Source organism: Antedon mediterranea, chromosome 5, assembly GCF_964355755.1.
Source record: "Antedon mediterranea chromosome 5, ecAntMedi1.1, whole genome shotgun sequence".
In the NCBI taxonomy this organism is placed as follows: Eukaryota; Metazoa; Echinodermata; class Crinoidea; order Comatulida; family Antedonidae; genus Antedon; species Antedon mediterranea.
The window spans coordinates 20,869,133-20,893,604 of NC_092674.1; the positions used below are offsets into that span (position 1 = coordinate 20,869,133).

The 24,472-nt window shown below is 33.6% G+C and overlaps 1 protein-coding gene across 1 annotated transcript; it reads right to left on the minus strand.

Annotated features, from left to right (window-relative positions):
* Positions 1 to 14,423: 14,423 nt before the first annotated feature.
* On the minus strand, positions 14,424 to 24,112 carry LOC140048599 (uncharacterized). Its single transcript, XM_072093351.1, has 11 exons — positions 24,001 to 24,112; positions 22,883 to 22,961; positions 22,556 to 22,700; positions 21,710 to 21,891; positions 21,050 to 21,149; positions 20,405 to 20,512; positions 19,728 to 19,834; positions 17,744 to 17,961; positions 17,346 to 17,422; positions 16,889 to 17,051; positions 14,424 to 16,038 (listed from the first exon to the last, which is right to left on the minus strand). Exons 1-11 carry the CDS (start codon positions 24,038 to 24,040, stop codon positions 16,004 to 16,006), a joined length of 1,254 nt encoding a protein of 417 aa, XP_071949452.1. The 5' UTR covers positions 24,041 to 24,112; the 3' UTR covers positions 14,424 to 16,003.
* Positions 24,113 to 24,472: the final 360 nt, after the last annotated feature.

Genomic DNA, 24,472 nt, shown 5'->3' on the forward strand with positions numbered 1-24,472 from the left:
TCGTTCCAGCAAGGCTTTATAAATGCCTACTAGCAAGACTTGGAGTAAATGGTCAAGACCGGGGGAAAATGGTCAAGACCGGAAGAAAATTAAATTTTACCATTCTATAAGTTTATAGTCAGTTATTGTGTTAAAATTCATTTATTATTAGACCTGTATACGTATTCAATAACAAAAAATAACTTTGTTACATTAATAACATATCTTTAGTGGTTAAGGTACTATATTATTTCTCTGTATACTGACGTCACAAATATAAATAAAGAGAGACTGTAACTAAATGTTTATTACTTATTAGGGTTACAGGGAGAGTTCCGGGCAACGTTAAAAGGTCAATTAATGAGCCACCCAACTTAATTAAGTACCGGTACCTAACAAATGTGCTCAAACTCAATATATGGTTGCAAATCTACAAAAGAGGACATTTTATTTTTAAATTTGGGTTAATCATTAAAAGGTCAATTACTTGAACTCTGAACATGGGAAAAAGACTTGTGTCAAGTGACACTTGAACTTGACCTCTACACAAGGACGAATAGACTGTGACAATTAACCATGACCTCTGGTCTGCCGTTTCATTGGGGGGCTCTCAAATTTCGACGGAGTCGAAAACTGAAACCCCCATGCTTTTGGGACCTGAGGTCATATACCGTATATGGATGAATAAGGAATGAAACCATACCGTATATGGATGAATAAGGGATGAAACCATATACCATATATGGATGAATAAGGGATGAAACAATATACCGACCAACTTAACTGAAACCAGGTAGTTGTTGCAAGGTGAACCTGTGAACTCATCGTGAATCCGGAAATTACTTTGACCGCGTACAATTGAAATTGAGTTGAAAATCTACCAATGAATCAGAAATTTTGTTTTAAAACTCTTTATAATATATTTCTAAGATAGAAATATGGAACAATATCGTAATAGTGAAAACTGTTTTACATTTTGCGGTACACCTAAGATTGTTCAGGTAGGTATCCAAGGCAGAAATTTGTTCCAAAGTTTTTCCATTGTGCTCGCCTATGTCAGAATTAACCATAATTTATATATATATATATATAGATTCTAAATTACAGATCTCATTTCTTTTCATGAAACTGAAACTTGACAGGAGACAGGACCACAATATAAAACAAGTGCATTTATACCTTATTGTGAAATCCTGTATAAATATGTTAAATAATAAATGCATTATTGCTATGTAATTCAATGTCTGAACCTTCAGGGCCATAGTCACCAGTATGGTTGGTAAGTTTTCAACCTGTCAACTTTTGGTAGAAGCTTGGTGATGAATCTTGCCCGAGATGAGTGGAGGTGGACAGAGATGACATCAAAAAGCAATTATTATGTCGACCCGGTAAACTATATGGCTTTTGGACATGTATCATTGTGAAAATAGTGTTGAGGCAAGTGCTTTTGTTGAAACTGAACTTTTATTACCTATGCCACAAATATCTTAAATGGAAAACATTTCTAAAGGACAGAAGCACACTAATTCTGCTTTCTCTCTACAACTTGCTTCTACAAATGCAGACAGAGAAAGAGATTCTAAGTTAAGTATCATTTTGTTTGAAAGAGGCTGATCATAAAGATATTACTTGAATACTGAGAGTCGACGAAATCTAAATGATGTGGTTAAACTATATCCCTATATATGTATATGAGAGGACATGTATGTGTGGGACTTGCTGGATTTACATCAATTGATCAGTGTCATTGAGCGTGGTATCATTGGAATAACACAAATTAATGATTTCATCAGAGCTGGCAAATCTAGTTAACATTTAAAGAGAGATGATATCCCGATTAATGAAGAATGCTGCAATTCGCACAAAGGTGTTTGTTGGCCATGGCATGATGAAATTGGACAGAAAATGTTTGAGGCATTGGTAAAAGTCTTGTAGAAGGCAAACTGTCTATATGGTATCCTAAGAAAAAGACGAATATTGGCAAAAAATATATATGACGGTGAATACAGGTCACAAACTTATCAAAGTAAAAGAGGACTCCTATAGAGATTATTTGCCGGTGAAATGAGGTATTTCAGTTATTTTGCCAATTTGTTTCTGAACAAGGTTGTTGGGAACGCAGATCAGTCTGTGGAAGTTTGATGGATACAGTAGTAGAGAACGAAGGAAGGTCAACTTACTGTATCGCATTCAAGATTAGAAATATTTCATTGAAGGACTTTGGCAGAGTTAGTTGTCATTTAACTGAAGAAGTTTATAAGATGTTTTAATATGAAGAAGTGTACTGTCAGTACTGTAGACCTCCTGATGGTCAACATTTTGTGTTAATCACCATGTTGTTGTCATAAGCATATCATTTTGTGTATTTCAATCTAATTTTATTTAACTTATACAAGTTTTAAAAAGAAATTTAACCCATTTTTAAAAAATGGCGGCCATTTTAAAATTCAAAATGGCCGTCATTTTGTGTTAATCACCAATGTTGTTGTCATAGGCCTATCATTTTATGTGATTTCAATCCATGACATAACTTGCACATGTTTTAATAAGAAATTTAATCCATTTTTAAAAAATGGCGGCCATTTTGAAATTCAAAATGTCAGAATACTAATGAATATAGGTTTATAATAATTCTTATATAGCAGAGAACCCATATGAACTTAAAATATTATTCATAATGGGTGTTACTTTGTCCAATATGGTACATTTATTGGATATTTTACGTATAGGCGGCCATCTTGGATTTGACACCCTTAAGCTTTTTTTAAAAAATGGCAACATATTTTTTTCATTACTTTACATCCTAAAGACACTAAATCAGCTGGAATTTTGCTTTTAACAAAAAAATGACACAAAATTACATAGTGGCCTACACTAGAATGTAGGTCACATGGCTTGCAATAGTACGCACTATTAAACGATCATTTAATAGTACTTTTTTTTCGTATACGAAAAAAAACATCTTTTCGCGTTTGGGAAAATATTTTGTTTTATACTATTGCTTTTGAAACACAACAGCGCCACATATTTTGTACTTTCGCTGCGATTTGATTGTTATGACTGGTTTTTCGCGATAGAAGTGCATTTTTGGAGATATATATATAGAGAGAGAGATTTACTCATTTAGATCAAAAAGGCATTTAAATTTGCTTTAGATCGAGGATTTTGATTAATTAATAGAAACATCTCTACAAGACGTGGAATCGTTGGAAAAAACATAATTAGCCTAGACGAGTTCCAATTGTCTGTCGAAGTTTTGCCTTTCAGCCTAGGCCTAGCTAGTACTAGCCTAGGCATAGGCCTGTTAGTATTAGGCTAGACCTAGCCTATGCGTTTCAGCCTCACTATGCCTAGGTTTTTTGGTCGTTTGTTGACATAATTAACACTATAAAGTAGGTGTGTTTATAAAATCCATATAAATATAACATTATAAAAAACCAAATGTTACTGCTGTTTTAATCAATGTGACTCAAATGTAGGCCTTGGTTAGGGCTACATTTTATTTGATTCAAATGACAGGAATCTATTTAAATGTAAAATAGGTACGTACCGGTAATGGTACAAATAATAACATTTGGTGAATGATGAAAGGTTAAATATTAACTCGGCTTCGCCTCGTTGATATATAACCTTTCATCATTCACCTCATGCCATTATTTGTACCATTACACTCATTAACATTCGTTATTTATATAATATTTATACAATTTTCTACTATACATTAGCCATAACTTTGATGGCGCCTTACAATGACATTTATTTATTTTTTAAATCATAGCAATTTAGGATATTTTGTTTGGCAGTCCCAATCTAATCTCGTCTCTCATATGTAAATAACTTGTTTTTCGACCAAAATGCCATTTTTTTTAAAAAACTGTGTGTTTATTTTAGGTATCCATTAGGAGAAGACGAGTTTTGTCTACAGCGACGGAAGTGATACAAATGTATATGCATACCCTCGTTCGTCAAATAAGAGTTTTTATGATGGTAACAATTTAAATTAAAAAAAAAGATATAATTACAAATATAGTTCATTTTACTTTTTATTACAGATCTTTATCGCCACTCTCTTGTGCTTCACGTTGCAAGAAACACTACGATAGTTTCTAGTAGATCTAAACGGATATGTTTCAGCATTCATGATACACCAGAGCTACCATCAGTTGATGAAATGCTTGATGCTGATCGGAGTTGCAGGAGAAAGTTGCCACTGCGTAAAGAGGTCCAATGTAATCTGCAGTACCATCACGATACCAACACTCCTGTATAGCTCAACTAGGCAATCTAAACGTGTGTGTTTTAACATTCACGACACACCAGAGCTACCATCAATTGATGAAATGCTTGATGCTGATCGGAGTTGGCATAAAAAAAGTGCCACTGCGTAAAAATTCCAATGGAAGCTGCAGTACCATCACGATACCAACACTCCTGTATAGCTCAACAAGGCAATCGAAACGTGTGTGTTTTAAAATTCACGACACACCAGAGCTACCATCAATTGATGAAATGCTTGATGCTGATCGGAGTTGCCAAAGAAAAGTGCCACTGCGTAAGAGGTCCAATGGAAGCTGCAGTACCATCACGATACCAACACTCCTGTATAGCTAGCTCAACTATACTAACATTCACGACACACCAGAGCTACCATCAATTGATGACATTCTTGATGCTGATCAGAGTTGCCAAAGAAAAGTGCCACTAAGTAGCAAAGGTGAGAGCTGTAGTAATATCATAACACCAACGATCATACATAGCTCTATTAAGGCCTGTGCACACCGAACGCGAAGCCGCGAAGCGTCATGCGTCACGCGTCATTCGACGGATCGCTTTGAAAGTTGAATTGTCATGCGTCTATTAGTTTTTCTTGTCGGTTCCCACTAAACGCGTCACGATGTGCTGATTCGTCGCGATTGCTAGGCCTAGGAGATAGTGGGTTGGCCAATACAATGCTACATTTAAAATAAGATGACTGAAGTATTTCCTATGTAAGTTTAACCAGAGAAGAGTTAAATTAAAATGTAATTTAACTCTTCCCTGGTTACACCAATCACAGTGTTTGGTTTTGGTGGGAAAATGTTATCCGTTTCCAAAGCCTGAAATGTGCATGATTGTATGTATATATCACAAGGACAGAAGAAGATGTATCCAATATCAATACAGTTACAAGAATTAAAGCATTTATTGCATGTTGATTACACGTACATGTGATCTGCTGACTGTATTTATTAGTGGTGTTACAAATATCTTTCAACAGAGGTTATTATAACCATATAAAACATTTCATATAAACACGAACTGGGAATCTTCCTGGGTTTGTCATTTTCAAATATAAACTATAGGCCTAATATTAATGTAAAGTTTTCACATTCATTTTCTAATTATTATTAAATATTATATTATTCATGACAAAACATACAGTTTTTTTCTCATTAGATTAAATGTAATAAATATCCCAAACTCATATTTACACTGTATATTATCTTATGACTTTTTCACATAAATACACTTATTGAAATAGTGAATCATTGTTTTTAAAGGTATCATTAAATATCAACCAGATTTTCTTTTTTACTACTCCTAAATACTTTCGCAAAATAATATCAAAATAATAAATTTAAAATGTATCATCCCAAAAAAAATGAAAATTGAAGAAATATTATTATTGTTAAAAGTGAATATACTAACCCTAAAGTGTTATACTGTATTACACACAACGAAAATGTTTTAAATTATATTTTCAGGAAGACAATATAATAATCTTTTCCAAAAAATGACACTAAACTTAAAGATGTATTGTCCCATAGAATCATGAAAAATGAAGATGATTAAAATCAAATTTGAATAGGCCATTTTGTAGTTTTAACAAAGTTAATCACTTGCATAGAAAAAAAACCCCAAAAAACTTATGTTTTCACTTATAAAATGAAAAAAATTCCATTAGCTGGCTGCCAATTTGACTATTTTTTTTAGTATTGGAGTATAACAAAACATATACATATTATATTTCCATGTGTTCTCTATTGCTAAAAAAAGACATTCAGTTCAGCTTTCCTTCTATAACCACTTAATAAATACTAGTTACAGTCCAACTCCTCCTTAATCTCTTCCATTTTCTAAAAAAAAAAAAATGAAACAAGTATTAATAAATTGCTATAGTAAGGCATATTGCTCAAATCATTTTTTCTGGCCAATGTATGTCACCAACTGACATACCCATTTGAAAAAAGTCTATACAAACCTGTATCAGCCTCATAATTGCCAGTCCACATTTTTGAGGAGCAATTGCTCTTAATTCCATGGCAATAATATACTGGCCGCTTAAACTACTAGCTTGGTCATTGGTGGAGTTTGTAACGCTGGTAATAGCCTGAAGGATTCCATTTATCAATGTTCATCTAATTGACCTAAAAGAAACAAAAACAAAAGTATTTATGTATTAATATTACTACTAGGCCTATCCTAGCCTTACAACACTAAATCAACTAAATATTAGGCCTATAAATATGGAAATACTTACCCTTCTTGTCTTTACGATAAGGGAAGTAAGTCATACACAGACAGAAACATAAGGATTAATGCATGAAGACAATAATTTCAGACAAACATCTGTGTAGAAGAATGCCAGAAAAACTAGGCCTAAAACGCGTCAGAGATCAATTTGTAAAGTGAGTTGACAAGCCTATTTCTAGCCTAGGCCTAGTAGGCCTAGGCGTACCTAGGTTTAGGCAATACTAGGGCCTAACTAGCCTAGCTAGCTAGGCCTACCTAGCCTAGGCTACATATACCCTAGTAGGCTAGGCCATGCCAAGTAGTACTTATAGGCCTACATAATACTTACTAATCCCTACTAGTCTACTATGTGCTAGGCCAGGCCTAGCCTAGGTTAAGCCTACTACTAAATATGAGTACAGTACTACTCTAGGCCTAGCTAGGCCTAGCCTACTTATTATTATTAATTAATATTTATACGCCGTGGTTAGGATTCCGGCACCGGAACTCAACTGCCCAGCGTTAGGGAATCCGACACGCTATTGCGCATGCCCAGAGCGAGGTAATCGGGGCGACTCTATACTTCTTATCAAAGAACTTAGTTCTCTTTGTTCTTATCAACAGCGATGGATCATTTCATAGCTGCGCCACACGGCGAACTAGCCTAGATGCCTACTAATATGGGATCCACTAATCTAGGCTAGGGCTACCAGTTAGACGTGGCCAGTGGTCCTATAGTATTTATTTTGTAATTAAAAAGTGGTTGCTTCATTCATATATAAACTTCATATCATTATGAATTATATAATTACATGACTAGTTTTATGATTTTTCATAACGCATTATAGTTACTCTCTACATAACAACATGCAATCACAAGTTGATTTGTTGACGGCAGCCACCGCGTGAATGTGAAAAAAACTGTTCGGGAAGTCAGGGTCGCAACGCTAAAAACAGCATTACGATTCTTAGATAGATACTGATACTTATTAATACCATTATATTTATTTTAACGCGTGGCGTAGTCGTATTTTAATTATTAATTCATGTATGGCATAGGCCAAGTTTCATCCATCGCTCTCTCGCTCGCGCAACGACTATCTAGGCTACAGTAAATCCCTATAACACTCCGACTCTCCGTGGTGTGGCACACTATTAGTGCAAGCTATAATTCACTTCCCAGAGCTCTGGGCATGCGCAATAGCGTGTCGGATTCCCTAACGGTGAGCAGTTGAGTTCCGGTGCCGGAATCCTAACCACGGCGTTTCCATAAAGACCTCGCTCGTCAGCCACCATTTTTTTGCCGTCGGTGTCGTCGATGAGAGATATTCCTGGCTTCTGATTGGTTGACGAACGCAAACCGCGCTCGCGACGCCTCAAAAAGTTGACCAAGGTTCAACTTTTGAAAATTCGCGTGCGAAGCCTTCGCTGCTGTCGTTTTCAACGCGTTGAAGTTGAAATTCGACTATCGTACACTGTTCGCTTGTATGTTCACACTGGAAGCGTCCGTCGCCTGCCGCGTGCGTCACTTTTTAACGCGAAATTCGCGGCTTCGCGTTCGGTGTGCACAGGCCTTTAGACATGATGTAATGCTTGATGCTGATCGGATTTGCAGGAGAAAAGTTTCATTGCGTAAGTAGTTTGATACAGTAAGTCTACATGTTTAGTTAAGGTGCAATGTCGGTGGCTAATTGAACCACGGATGAATTTTAAACTTGACATAACCAACATAAATATAAGAAGGATATTTAGTTCTTATAAATCTAAATCCATTGGCAGACATTAAGGTATGTAATTCACTAGGTATTATAGGCGTATCCTGTAAGGGTGGTATACACGCGCGTGTAGGTCTTAGCATTTATTGAAAGCTATGGATACATAAGCAAGGCAACCAAACACTGAAATACACTTTTATTATTTTATACAGTACATGAGGAAACCTACCACCTCTTGATATACGTATATACATGCGAATAGGCCACTGTGCTGATAGAATAATACTTTAGGTCTTACAATTATAACGAATAGTAAATTTAACTTTTCGAGATTACTAATAATCGCATATTGTTGTTTTCTAATGTTTTTTTAACTTACTGTAAACATTCTTTTTTTTAAACTACATTATTATTTTATGATCACATTTCAAATTGAAAAAGTAGGCTTAACAGTTATTTTTAAATAATATTATTTCAATAATTTGGCCAATTTGGAAAGAAAACAAAATTTCCAGTCTGAAGTCGGAGATGCTACCTCATCGTGGTAGACTGGTGTCAACATCATTGGTGTCAACACCAAATGGTACCAAGGATGGCTAACAGCATCACGCTTAACCCCTTCCTATGCTAGCTTGCAATAAACAGAATGCTCCTATCACTTTCAGCGAAAAGAGGGGAAATATAATGTTAAGTACGGTCCCCCTAATAGGGACACCCTATTACTTTATTATAAGCCTATACGAAAATTCTTAGAAAATCAAATAAGATAAATTGTTATATGTAGCTTAATTTATTTAAGCATGGTAGCCTACTACAAATACAATCCATAAGGCCATATTGTAAGATGACTACGGAAATTGAAGTTTAGGCAAAAACACTTTAAATGATATAGACTTATATAGAGATATAGAGAAGTTACACTAAAAGAAGCAGCAAACTAGTAAGTAATACCGGTACAGTATGAGTAAATCTTTTAAAACAATAATATCATCGTTAATATTGTGAGAGCTTAACGCTATATTTTTAACATGTATGGTGGTGTAAGATCGCAGGGCCGAGGATTTTTCTATTTCACTGGCGATCACTTATAGTGTAAATGGTCTTAAAAGACCATTTACACTATCGAAACTTGAAGTGCAATAATTAGTAATATAACTATAGCTTTACTATTGTTTTATTTCTGTTATTAATTTGGTAAAATAAAATAGTCACCAATATTTCTACGTTGGTTACATTTAACCGAATTATTTTGTCTTTTATACTGCACGGTTCATTTTTCGACCAAAGTAGTTAACTTTATTAAACTAAACTCATGCCCTAGATTTTGACTATCTTCTTCATTTTTTTGTTGGCGTTAGGGGAAATACATCTTTAGGTCAACCTGTTTCTTTTTGTTTATATATTATGATTATTAAAGACATATGCCTAATATAACAAAGCCATATACATGGCTGCAGTCACGTGTTCAAGTTAGTGTTTACCGACCAACCGACCGACCGACCGACATAGTGAGCTGTGTTGTCGCGTTGCACGCACGCGACTAAAAAACAAATACAAATAATTTCCTTTGTGAAGTCACCATTATAAATAAATATTCTTATTTGAATATAAGTTGTCTTTGCTATTTGTTTAAGATTTAATTGTAATTGTAGGCTATAGTAAATAAAATGTATATTGGAATAGTGTAACTGTTTTCATTTTTTAATAACCAATGTTTTTTTTTTTTAATAACCAAGATAACGCAAAGTGGATACGTTACCGGTAAATAAACGCTTGAAGACGAACGTTAGGTAACCGTTGTTTTGAATAACAATGAAATATAATACGTTAAAAAAACAATCAAATGTTAATTTAAAATTGAATTTGATTGTTCAACAACTATGGCCTAACATCGCGTTGAAAATAGCTCGGTAACGGTAATAAACGGACAGGTTTTGGTTAAATTAGGCCTATTAATATTTATTATTTATTCAAGCACACAATTGTTAAATAAACGATTAAAAGGCCTAACATAAAACCGATAATAATTTCAAATTAGCAAAACTATGTTGTATTCATAAGAAACAATTAACAAGATTACAAAGCAATAGCCCTATATACACTAGAAATGGAAGTTTATAATGATAATTACATTAAAAGCAAAAAAAAACCTAAATTAAAAAATCCTACATTTGGGAATATTAAAACAAGGCCATATAGATGGCTGCAGTGGCGTGCTCATTAGTGTTTACCGACCGACCGACCAACCTACCAACTGACCGAAATTACTGAACATGTTTCAAAATGTTGAAATGTTTAAAAACATTTATATTTTTTTAATTTACACGTGCGTAGCCTGTCACTTTTGACGTGCTCGTATAAGGTAATTTCGAGTTGAAAAGTAAGTCAAGAAAACAGAAATCGGGCAGAAAGAGTGCGAGGTAACATTTAACGCGTAATATTTAATTGTGATTCATGGTTGTGAAGATATGATTACAAACGTGATTTCGTTAAATCGTGCGTAGACCGCGTAATCTTTTATTGCGCACCGTGAAAACATAACCACATCGATTCCTGGCCATAAGGAATATACTGTGAAAAATTGACTTAGCTAGATTAAACTGATATCAAGATAAGATCAGAAAGCGATAAAACGCATAGTGATACAGGACCGACAGACAGACCGACAGACCGACAGACCGACCGACATAGTGAACTATAGAGTCGCGTCCACGCGACTAAAAACGTGGTTAGGCTTTAACAGTTATGTTTTTTAAATAGAACAGGTCAAATCGTCACGCCAAAAACAACAATTTTATACTGGTTTATTTCCTAGGGTTCTGCAATGGTGTCGTTGCATTAATAGGCTTAGTGTTTAATTTTTCTAAAATAACTGATGTTGTGTCAGTGTTATCTATCTATACACCGCTGTGCATAGGCCTAGTAGTACGTTTCTCTTCTTCTTTTTACCATCTTAAAATACAGTTTCTTGGATGGATTGTTTCATCCTTAGAAATCCTTGCTGAAATTCTTTAAAAGACATGCCATATATAAATGGATTTATTGATAAATTAGAAACGACCAATATAAATGTTATTCTATAAGCTTCTTTCGAATTGATGAACATATCTACAATGTAAAGCGGTGTATTTGTTACAAAATATACAACAGCGACCAGCAAGAGAGTTATTAAATGGTTATTCTTCTTTTGCAATCGGCTGCCTTTGCTCCGCTGTTGTGGTGACTGTGAGGACGGAATTCCAACTGCAGACCTCCTATACATTCTCCAAAGAATGCGCCCGTAACAGTAATGTATGATAATAACTGGTAGAAACCAGTTTAAAACTATCGTTATTATTGTATCCAAAACCTGTTTACCAAAACGGTAGTGACATCCAGTTCTTGTAAAATATAAAATGGCTCGTAACAGTCCAGGTACGTATGGAACAATGAAATATATGTACTTGCATTTTCTCTTCAATGTTTTCCGGCGGTAAACGATGGGATGCAAGACTGCAATATATCGCTCAATTGTTATTACAACCAAATTATATGAAGATGTAACATGTATGTACACGAAAACCTCCTTCAAACATGGATCATGAAAAAAAAAATTGGTTAGATATACTGAAGAGCCTACCAGATCAATGACAGACTGATGAATTAGTAATTTCAGTGAAAAATACTTAGTATAACTCTTGTTGTATACAAACACAAAAATGACTATCATGTTCGCAACGATGCCAATAGTAGTTATCGAGAATACTGTGACAAGGAAAGTTATATTCCGATTTTTTTCAAATGACCATTCAGTATTATTCATCATCGTAGCGGAACTTAAAAATTCGCCTGCAATTGTCAAATTCTTTTTTAATTGTCGTAATCGTACAGCAGGTATTCCAATCTCACATTTAAAGTTCACCATTCGTCTGTCTCTAATACAGGACCTGCTTTTGATTTACAGGAGATTAGATAGAAGAGGCTTTCAATAAAATAAAAACTATGCGGTACAATAAATGCAAGGTTGTTTGCAACAATGTTCCTGCTTCTGCTCTACCTATCTGTATAATGAGCAAAGAGATGAATATGGCACATCATAACACATTTTGATATGTTATCAGTCAGGTTGGCCTATATATATATATATATATATATATATATATATATATATATATATTTCTAGTATGAACAACCTTCAGAAAACACACCTCTTTCTACGAACAATCATAATTTCAAAACAAACCTATGTAACCCACAATACCAAGAAATAATATTTATCTTAAAATCACATTGCAACTATTTTAATTGGTCGTCAACTTATCACATTGACTTTATTGTTTGTTTTTTTGTTTGTTTAAATGGTGTTTAACTATTTTTTATAAACTGATAATCTGTACATCGCTGTGCATATGTGAAGTACTCTTCTCTCATTCTTTTTATCATCTTTAGATACAGTTTCTTGGATGGATTGTTTTATCTTCAGAAATCCTTGCTGAAATTCAATCCATTGGCTGCCAATTTGACTATATTGCTAAAAATTACATTTGTTTTCAAGTAATTAATTTTCTATTCAACTTTTGATAAATTGAATAACTATAACTTTCATGTGACATTAAAGTGAAATATTCAATAAAAAAAAAATAAAAATCATACATTCTCACTCCTGAAGAGGATCAAAGCATATTGATGGAAACGTCGAGAAACTCAACAGTTCTTTTCAGAACTAATATACGTGGTATACCGCAAACTTTATATCAAAAAACATACAATTATATCTTTAAGAAAATATTATCCCAAACACTATCTTAACGATAGCAGTACGCGACATAATACGCCTACCTCACATGTCATAAAAAAAATCAAATATATTCGTGCAATGGAACGAACAATTTTATTCGGTGCAAGATGACAGTTTTGTTTTTTACTTTCTCTCGGTCTCTTCGCCTCGTGAAATTATAACCGTTCATTTTTCAACTCATGGAATTATTCGTATTATTCCACTCATAAACATTTAATATTTAATATTATATTCATCAAAATGATATCTCGATGGTCGGAGATACGGTTTAAAGTTTCAGGAAGTGATGTTCTATTAATTTATAATTTCAACTAAAAGAAAATAATGTATTGTTGATTTCTAAGAAGTAAAAGAAATGTGTGGTTTCTTCTCGTACTGAGAACACATTTTAAATTTATCTTAAAATAATATAATTACATGTGAGGCAATTACGCGACATTAAAATGGAATATTCAATAAAGAAAATGTAATTATATATATTTTTTTTCAGGGGGACATTCAATAATAAATGTATCTTTAAGAAAATATTATCCAAAAAACACACCTTTGAACGATTACAGAACAAGAGCGGTTACCTAATACGCCTACCTCACATGCTTTATGCTTACTATGCAAATAACGATGACTTTATATTTGTTCAATGGAACAAAACATTTTGTTCGGTGCAAGATGACAATTTTGTTTTATACTTTCTCTCGGTCTCCTCGCCTCGTGAAATTATAACCGTTTATCTTTCATCTCATGAAATTATTTGTATTATTGCACTCATAAACATTCATTATTTGTATATTTATCAAATATCTCGAGTTGCTTTTTAAGCGACATCTTCAACTCAGGAATATGTTACTTTATAATATTTTACATAATATAATTTTCATGAAAAATGTTATTTACACATTGTGGTCGACAATACGATTTAAAGTTTCAAGAAGTCATGTTTAAAAAATGTTTGATTTCGAAGAAGTAAAAGATCTGTGGTTTCTTCTCATAAGAGACACGTTTTTATCTTCAAAGAATATAATTACGTGACACCGTTTTTACTGTAGGTTTTAATTTAGTTTAAACCTTAGAAAATGCCCCCAAACTAATGCCCTAACGGATTAACAAAAATGTGTTAATGCGCATGACTTTAAAATACACTGTATTTTGATTGATTTCACCAGCACGAGCTTTTTACAGAGCCGATCTACTAAAATGTAAATTGTGGAAAATAATAGGCCAAAATAGCCATGTAAATTAAACATAATGTTTACAAAATTATAATGTGTTAATTTTATAGAACTAAATGTTTATTTGATTTGATGAGAAATCAAAACGATGAACATTATACAAAATCGTTGATGTGCGTAAACAAATGTGAATAAGACATTGAAATTGAAAATGCAATCAATTTAATTGTTTTAATTGAACAAGAATACTATACTATTATCTTAACAATATTATTACAATTTCATTCATCAATTTAATCTTCGCTAAAGTATTTAAACATAATGCTCAGTACTGTATATACAGTTGGACGGTTTAGAATTGGTTAAGGTGTATAAAATTAACAAATCAAGTTATGGTAGCTAAACACTATTATACAAAACAACACATTTCTTTTGAAATGTCGACAATCATTAAGTTTCATGAGAGTGAGTGACATTTGAAATTTAAGCATTTTCAAATACAAATTGACATTCAAACTAAAGCTGTCAAACTTTATGTGACAACAAATGTGATATGCCCATATATGGACAAGTTGACATCATATCACGACCACATTTGGGCATATCACTACCACATTTGGGCACATCAAACCTTTTTGTCAAACTAGTTTGAAAGTGTAGACAGAGCTGAAAGTTTCTGAATTCTAAACTGTGCCGACAGAGCTAGCTGGGAGATGTCACAGTGACTACTGCATGTTACATTATACATAGCGGATGTGGAGTCGGGAGAGGGTGTATTTTCTAAGCTTACTGATCAATAAATGCTAAGCTAATGTTTTTAACCACCCCGTTGTGTGTATTTATAAATCAAAACAAAATGCAGGAACATGTCATGCTGTACTAGTTATTTTTATCAGATTGTAAAACGGTGCGTCATGCTCGACTACCCAGCTACAACCTGATGGATGGAATATTACTTACTTTTATTTATATTCTCTGTAAATAATTGCAATGTATTTTTAGCTAATGTAAATCCGATTGATAAATTGGAAGTGTGTACAAAAGATGGAAGTTTGGAATGAAAGTATATTTCATCAGTTATTGCAATTTTTTAATATAAATGTTCAAAATATGACTGTTAACACTAAGAGAGACCCAGTTGGAAATTTCAGCACAAGTCCTAGCTCTAAATATACATAATTATATTAAGATATGACGGTTCTATATAATAACTTTCGTCTGTCTGATGAATTCATTGTTTCATTCAAGTTTTATTTACACAAAATATGGGTTATTATATTCAAAATTGTTCAAATTATTCAAAGTCATATTGTACAATGGCAAATTATAAAAAAAAATCAAGTTAACAAACACATCCAGAAAAACTGTTGGTATGTGGTGGCCATATGGTGATTATTTAGTTTAAAGAATATCTATTACAACAATATGTATATTGACACCTGTCAAGATGTATAAAACATATGAAATGATACCAGTATAATACAGTCAATTCTCCCAATACCGGACTTTCTAAAAACGGGAAAGCTTTACCTAATCCCAACTTGTTTTAACATTAAAAACACATTCAAAATACCATAATTTCTGGAAAACCAGACATAACAGGCGAGCAAAAGGGTCTGGTATTGGGAGAGTTGGCTGTACTAACAATATAGCATAATTCTATTTTTTGACTAACACCATATTTCTTTTATATTCAATGATCGACATATTGTTGTATCTGAAATCATAGAATCTAAGCACAACAAAGACAAAGTACAAACCATCACATGGCAAAATAGTTTGGCTTCTTTAAAGATTGCTGCAGCAAACAATGATTTACTGCAAAAACTGCGGTTGTTAACATTGAGAGTCACATGTTATTAGTAAGGTCGTCATCTCCAGATACGGCAGGTATTATCTTTACTACCTGAAAAAAAAGAAAAGATTGACCAAAACTAATATATTATTGATAAATTCTTTATTTACCGAAATATATGTTGCTTGTGTTTTAAGGCTCTTTTCTATCAAAATAGGGGTTACTATAGTAGAGCCCCTGAATTCATAGAGGAAATACATGTTTTAACACAACAGCCAACACCTATTTAGCGAAAACCCAAGTGGACATGAAAGCATCCTTTTAAACCTCCACATATGTACTGTATACGTACAAGTAAAATGTGTGTATTACTTCACACACATAATACAGTGCATGATACTGATTACATTTCACGCCTTTAAGATGTATTTGTTGAAAATAAAGTTAAATGTGGCACGGATCACATTTACCAGCAAAACTATTCTTTTTTAAAATTATTCAAGAAAATTCAGACATAATAATAATAATAATAACTGGTACTTGATATGGCGCATTATGCTGAAAGCCTCAATGAGCTTTTCAAAGACAGACAAATTTTGAAAATTAAAAATTCAAAAGGTGGGTTTTGAGGAGAGATTTGAAGACACTGGTGGAAATTGCCTGACTGATTTCAATAAGCAACGCATTCCATAGAGAAACGGATGCCGAAGAAAATGAACGATTTCCATAAAACTTAGGGTTTAGTATAAACATTTTTCAAGAAACCTACTAAGATGAAAAAAATGTTGGCTAGGTCTAGGTTAGATTTGTCGATGACTGATCCTACAGTACATACCTTTAGCCCTCTAACAGAAATAAAAAACGTCATAAATTAAAACGTATATGTATCCGTATATGTGTTGATACGGATATGTATGCATATACGCAAGTTTGCCAAAACTCTATTAGCAATTGATTTTACCTGTAATAATAGTGCTACCCTCATAGTTAAAAGCACAGCTAAATATTTCATCAGTATGACCTTCTAGAACCTGTAGACATTTACCCGTCTTAGAGTCCCACAACCGACCTGTCTTATCTGCACTTGCGGTTAATATTTTGCTTCCTTGAGGGTTAAATGAAATCTATTAAAAAAAAATATAAACAACAAATAAAATAGCATTTTCTGAGTAAGAAAAAAATTGGTTTCTGACTAGTAGAGTGGCCGAGTGCTTAAAGCAGAGCGTCGCAAAGTATAGCTATACAATCAGCAGATCAGTGTTAGAACAAGTGATTTAGGATAAGGACTTAAAAATGGCAGTCCAGTGTACACATTTGGGGGGCTACTTAGAGGTACTGGTCCATCTCATACCCTACTGTGTACAGACGATTGAGCACTGTGGAAGCTGTATGACAAAGTGAGTAACATCCCGACTAACCTTTGATATTTCTCCCTCATGACCTTCAAGTTTGCATACGCACTGATGTGTTACAGCATTGTATACACGTGCTGTACCTATAGAAAGAAAAAGCATCATCTTGAATTTTGGGTCATTCCAATTCAAGCATACTCAATAATTAAATGTTGCACGTTACCCTTTCGATTTCTCCCTTATTTTCTAAAACTTAGGAAAGTTAATGAAAATATGGATGTTTCATGAAAATTCAGTGGGCCACATCTTTTACAGCATGATTATAGCTTTAGGGCTGCTGGTGGTACAAATATTCTTACTACAACAAGTATTCTCTGAAGTAATTAGTATTCGATAAAATAATGGAGGGAAGAAAATCAGGCAAACATCTGAATAAAAAACATCAGAAATAAACAAATATTTACCATCAGCAGAAGCGGTTGCAATGTACTGGCCTGTATAATCAAACACCACGTCCAGAATTTCATCTTCGTGTCCACGCAAAGTACCAACACATTTGCCATTATCAGTAGACCATATCTTGCAGCACTTGTCCATTGAACCAGTAACAATTAATGAGCAATCATAATTAAATTGGGCTGAGCTTATCTCACCACGGTGTCCTATCAATGTGTATAGTTGCCTAGCAAAAAAAAATGTACAAAATATACACTACTTTTTATATTACATTAACAATAACACTTTGACTGCCAGCGGTTTTTCCAGTTAGAAACTGCCACCGCCAGCGTTTATAGCCCAATTCGATGTTTTTATCAAAGCTGATTGAAACTACGTATGTGATCTGATTTACATGTAATTTAGACTAAAATAATCAAAAAGATTTTAGCTTTACAATGGTACCAAGAACGTAAATCGTAATAGTAAAATGAAAGTAACCCACTTTTTGAGTTTTTCGTAGTTTTGCGCAAGAAAGTCGAGATATACGCGATTTTGTGCAAGACATCACAAAATGAAAATATCGCCCGGTGAGATCAACAAACAACGAAAAATTACTTACACGGCACCGGTAGGCCTATAAAAACAAGTTATCACTATCGAAAAATGTATTACATTTTATAAATCATAAATCTTACATCAATGTTTCGCCAAAATCCACATAGTAAAGACACCAGGCCTAGTTAACTAGGCCTAAAGTTGGTCCAGAACCGTTTTACGACTAGCCTAGGCCTAGGCTATAGCCTAGTACTACTAGCCTAGCTAGTAAAATGATGATAATATTCATACCATTTCTAAACAAGTTTGTTGCGTGAAACTCGGCCACTTACAGTGAAGCACCAAAACAATTAGGGTATACATACAATAATAAAATTAAAGACTTCATATTGAAAATTCATCCATTATTTTTTATTCAAATAACAAACACAATGCGCCAAACCATCGCTGTACGCGCTACTGTGATGCGCGGTGTATGTTATTTCGACAGGTACCATTTTGACAATCGTTCGTAACCAGATTAGTTACTTTCAAAAAGTAAAATATTCACGGTCCAGACCGAATAAGTGTCCATATTTATAGTATATACCAATAATTAACCTATCTACCGGATTTCGTAAAAAAACACGAAAAACGAAGATCTTCGTGTTTGGCAGTCAAGCGTTGTGTTTCCAAAAACGAAGATCTTCGTGTTTGGCAGTCAAAGTGTTAAAGGTTGATTGAGGACCATATTTTTAAAATGTCGCCGCATGCGCTCGCCGTAAATTGCTGTGATGTCACAGGTGCATCGCAAAATCTACATAATGAGTCCAGATAAGCAAAAGAAACAATAAAAAAAATCAACATTTATATTTTTTACAAAGCGTGTTTACTAGAAATGCGATTTACCAGGAAACTCATGACGAAAATTTTGCAATGCACCTGTGACGTCACAGCAATTTACGGCGACGGCTGTACGGCGCTCGCATGCGGCGATATCCTTAATCTCGAGATGGTTCTGAAATCATATGTACATTACTAATACTAAAATATGGTCCCCAGTCAAGTTGTCCTTTAACTAAACAAACAAAAGCTGATGGGGTACTATTAATAGAAAGTTTTTGATTTTGCGATGACATACAACCTACTTATGTGATCATATGGAAGTACTATTCGCATACGTTGGATCAACATTTTTTTTAAGTTTCCAAACCGAACTTTGTAAATTGTATGTCCAGATGACAAACTTGGATTCTGTTTTTACAGACATGCAAATTTAAATCATATTTGGGTGTACAGTCACCGCGAAAAGGTAGACGATGACGTGAACATCAAAATCGAAAGCTCTATGACCTGTTTATGACCTACATGTGACCATGACTTACATAATGACCTGTTGATGACCTACATATGAGATATTCATGACTTGTTTATGACCTACACATGACCTGTTTACCAAAATTGTGAATAATTTACCTTTTACTTCTGATATCCCAGCAAGACACTGTGTGGTCAAATGATCCAGTAATAATCTGAGAACCAATCGTGTTGAAGGATAATGCTATAATTTCAGCAGAATGTCCCTTGAAAAAAAACCAAATAAAACCAATTATAATTCATTATTCATTGATAAATGTTATTCAATTATTATTATTATTATTTTAAGAATTACTTGTATAGGTATCAAGTCAGGAAATCTTAAATGCCCAATGACAACACTAGTTTTTTTTTGCTTGTCAAATGTAATTTCAGTAGTCCAAGCTAAAAGTTTACTATATTTTGTTTGAGATTTGAACAAGGCTAGTTAAACAGAGGATATTTACACTGGGCTATCTTTTATTAGAAATTGTTTGTTTATTTGTTTTATTAGTTTCTCCACACATTTTGAAATAAAAGATAAAAATTACAAATTGCAAATAAGAAAATTACAATAAACAAAAAAAAAACATCAAAAATGTGCGGATGGTGGTCAAAATAAGTTGCGGACAACTTTAAGTCGTGACCACCAGTTAAAAAGGGTTAACAATTATTTAAAAAATAATAATAATGAAGGTATACAAAATTGACATAGAAGGGGCATAATGTATTTAGATGCCAAAACAAAAAAACTAAAAAAAGAATTATTATAGAGAATGTATTGTGCATTTGCTTACTGATAATGTACATATTTCTGCCCCTGATTGAGTGTCCCATAGCTTAGCTGTGGTATCCATACTACCAGTAGCTACAATGGTGCTCTGAGGGTTGAATGCGACACATACCTGTTTGGAGAAAGAAGATGAAAAACCAAACTTTGGAAGTCACAAAGATAAACTAAAAATATGAAATAAAAAGGTTAGCTTAAAAGCGGAAGATTTCTAAGAAAAGTTTTTACTGCCAGAATCGCCCCATTGGCTATCTCATAAATTTAATCTCATAATCTAATATCGGTACTGATTTTTCACTCTAACCTAATTTTGAAATAAGGGATTCGGACACTAAATATTTCAGCCACCCTAGATTGACACCGAATGACAACCCTAGATTGTCGGACATCAAATTCATGATAAAATGACACCTCCCACTACCCTAGTTGGCATGGAACACTCGCAAGCAGAAAGTAGAAAAACAATCAGACTTTTTCTGCCTGTAAACACTGTGAGATCTTAGAGATGAGTGTTCTGTGTGAGAACCGTCAGTTGTTTGATCGTTCTCTTCAAAGTGTAGTCAGTATTTAATTTTTTTTAAGAGGCAAAAAGGACATGGCTGTTAGCGGGAAGGGGGTGGGGCTAAATCTACTCCTGACTCACTGTACTTACTATTTCTGCTGTGTGGCCCCTAAAGGTGTGATAACATTTTCCACTTTCAGAGCTCCATAGCTTGCAAGTCTTATCAAATGAACCTGTTGCGATCTTATCACTAAAGAATAAAATAATCTCTCATCAAATATTGAAAAGTTTAATTTATGGTCGATGGAGATACTTGGAAAAATAAAATATCTGCCCTTACTATAGAAAGGTGCTACAGTATATAACTTTATGAATAAAACAAAATACAGAGAACCATAGAGGGTACTAAACTCTATATAGATATTTGCATTTAAAAACATAATAAACAAGAGTTTTGCCATTGTCAGATGGGCCAAAGTGGAAACTCATTTTTTAATTTATTAAACACTGGGTGCTGAAAATATCATTTACATTATCAAGATATATAATAATCATAATATAAAATCTCTTTAAAATAAAAAAAGAAAATCAGGAGAAATTGAATTTTAGCAGGAGATATATATATATATATACAAACTGTTATCTGTACTTTGTTTTTATTTGAGAAATAACATTTATTATTGATTGATATGAAGAATAAACGCATACAAAAAGACAATACAGTATACAACATCCTAAAACTCCCTTTAGGAGAGTTGGCAGCAGGTCTGCTATTCTGAATTAATTTAATTAATTGTAATAATTAATTACCCATAAGGATTATTGAAAGCAATTGCATAGACAACATTGCGATGCCCTTCCAACGTGTGCAGTTCCTCCCCTGATGCTGTATCCCAGATCTTACATGTTCTGTCATAACTCCCTGTTATAAAACTTGAGCCAGATTTGTTAAAAGCCACGTTTGTTAGCGGAAGTATATGAGCTCGAAGAACCTAAAATAGTAGTAATGAATACACTTGAACATGTTAACAAAAAACCACAAAACTCTATTTTCAGTTATCGAAACTGTTTACTAGAGAGCTTGAAAGACATTGACTTTGAGAAGTTGACTTTGATATGCTGGAATTCAATTCATTTTAAAGCAATATCTAAGATAGGCAAAAGAAACAATAAAAAAATTCAACATTTTATTTTTTAATTTAAAAAGTGTGTTTACTAGAAATTTGCGCACTTTGCGAGACTAGTCTATCGACCCGAAAGAGTAGCTAGAAACATTTCTTTTGCTGATCTGGCTATTGAAGTGTTTCTTCAAATAACAGACTAAACATTTCGGCTAAACCTAATGCAGGTAAAATTAGCAATTGAAATGACGGGAACTATCTCTTGTATGTTTAGCAACAATGAAAACTCATAAGGTAGTACACTTGATGTCATAGCAAATTATGGTGACGGCTTTACTGCGAATGCGGGCGGCGAAATCATAAATATAGTATGTACATCCTAAATTTAAATACATTGTCAAAATATGGTTCTTGGTAAATTTTCCTTTAATGTGTTTTTTTTAATCCAGCCACTGAATTCAGACTGTGAATGTAGCTTTATAACTGGGTATCAAGCAACCTAAATTAGTTACTTAAACAAAACTTTCTTTATTACCTTAAAAAGAAAGAATTTGTGATCATCAGACTGAGAAAGTTTGGTCTGAAGTTTCTCGATAAGTTGACGAACTTGTTCCATGCGACTAGGAGTAATCAGCGCTTCTTTTTGAGCTATCTGGTCCAACAAGGCATCAACATCTGTCCTATAAATATTGAAAAAACACTCAATTAAGAAAATCATAGAATATAATATCACTACAATATTATTATGGGAATTATGGGAACATGACACTTATTTTGTCAATCAAACTAATCTAATAATTAATATAATTATGTAGATAGGGCTTAAGATATAAAATAGATACTACAGGGCAGTACTACATACTCTGGTTTTAGATCTAGAAGATCTATAGATTTTGTTTTGACCATCTGACTTCGACTTTGTTCATATTCCAAAATAATACCTAGAATGATCAATAAAAAAGATACAATTTATTTGGTTATCTGACATACATGAAAAGATGTGCACCAAATTGATAGTCTAAACGGAAGTGTTTTAAAAGATAATAATTAAATTGTCTTAATATGAGAAATGTCGATGTTATCTCTGTGAAAATAAATGCCCAAAACACCGACTGTCATGAAAGAATTTCTTGCAAAATACATGAATTTCGTGTTACGTGCATCTTGCTTCTTAATCCAACAGAAAAGATGTTAGGCAAAATAGAGTGTATGTGCATTTTACATTATTCTTTTCATTTGACCCTCCATTCGGGTAATGCTAATATTTGCCTGGTAGGCCCGGGAGGGCCTGGTGTCGCCCGGTAAGGTTTTATGATATAAAATATTATCACATACATGCTAAAATAATATTTAATGTTATTGTAATATTTAATTGCACATTTTATACATTATTTAAATACTGATTATGTTTTTTCCAAAACTGAAGACCGCCCTCTGTGATAAGTGATGTTTCGTGTTGTTGACATGTTGTGACGAATGAAAAGTTTTAACTTTTTTGTGGAATGAAAAATATATATGTTAAATTGAATTAAAACCATACCAGGCGATAATACCAATCTGCTACATGGCGATACACGGGCAAAGATTAGTATGACGCTCTGTTCATTCAGGAGATTTTTAAATTAACAATACATGCCGATCCAGAAATCACACAAAAAAGCTGTTATTTTTGTTTTTTTGCGATTGACAGATCAGGACGTTTTTCATCTCTAAGATGGCTTCCGTGGATTTACGAGTAAAGCAAAGATGTCCACTCAGTGCTGATAGGTCGGTTAAAATGCTTTTATTATAACTTTAAAAATAGGACGAAACGTCCCTGATTATATGCCAACCAATAGAAGGCTTACCACAAACACAATGTTACGTTCAGGAGCTGCTGCCGCCGTGTGTGGCTGGATAATGTGGCGGTGTTCCTAAATATAATGAATTAAATATAAAACATTTGAAGAATAATGTAACTTAATCAAATAGTAGACATACCTGGTGGATAATACCTCAATAAAAAACGCTTTAACTTCATTGTATTTTATGGGTAAAATGTGTTTTTGCAGAGCTTACTCTTCTTACACAAAAAAGCATCAAGTTGCCAAGTGAAATACTGCCCTCAGTGGGAAAAACAGCAATTCAAATAATACACCACACACAGCACAGTAGTAATCTGTACAACACAAAACGATCCGCCGGCGATTTTTTTCCCGTACGAGAGTTCCTCCATCGGTTCGTTTCGGACTCAATCGACTCTTCGGTAAGCCACCGATGCTCACTGATGCGTGACAGACAGCAACCACAAAACGTGAGCAGCTTTTTTGATACTATTACTACTAGCCTACCAGGCTAGGCCTATACTATACTCACTGTAAATATAATAATATATATTAATAGTAGTACTGAACCTCATTGTAATAATAATAATAATAGGGCTAAAATTTTAATAATACAGTATGTCACGATA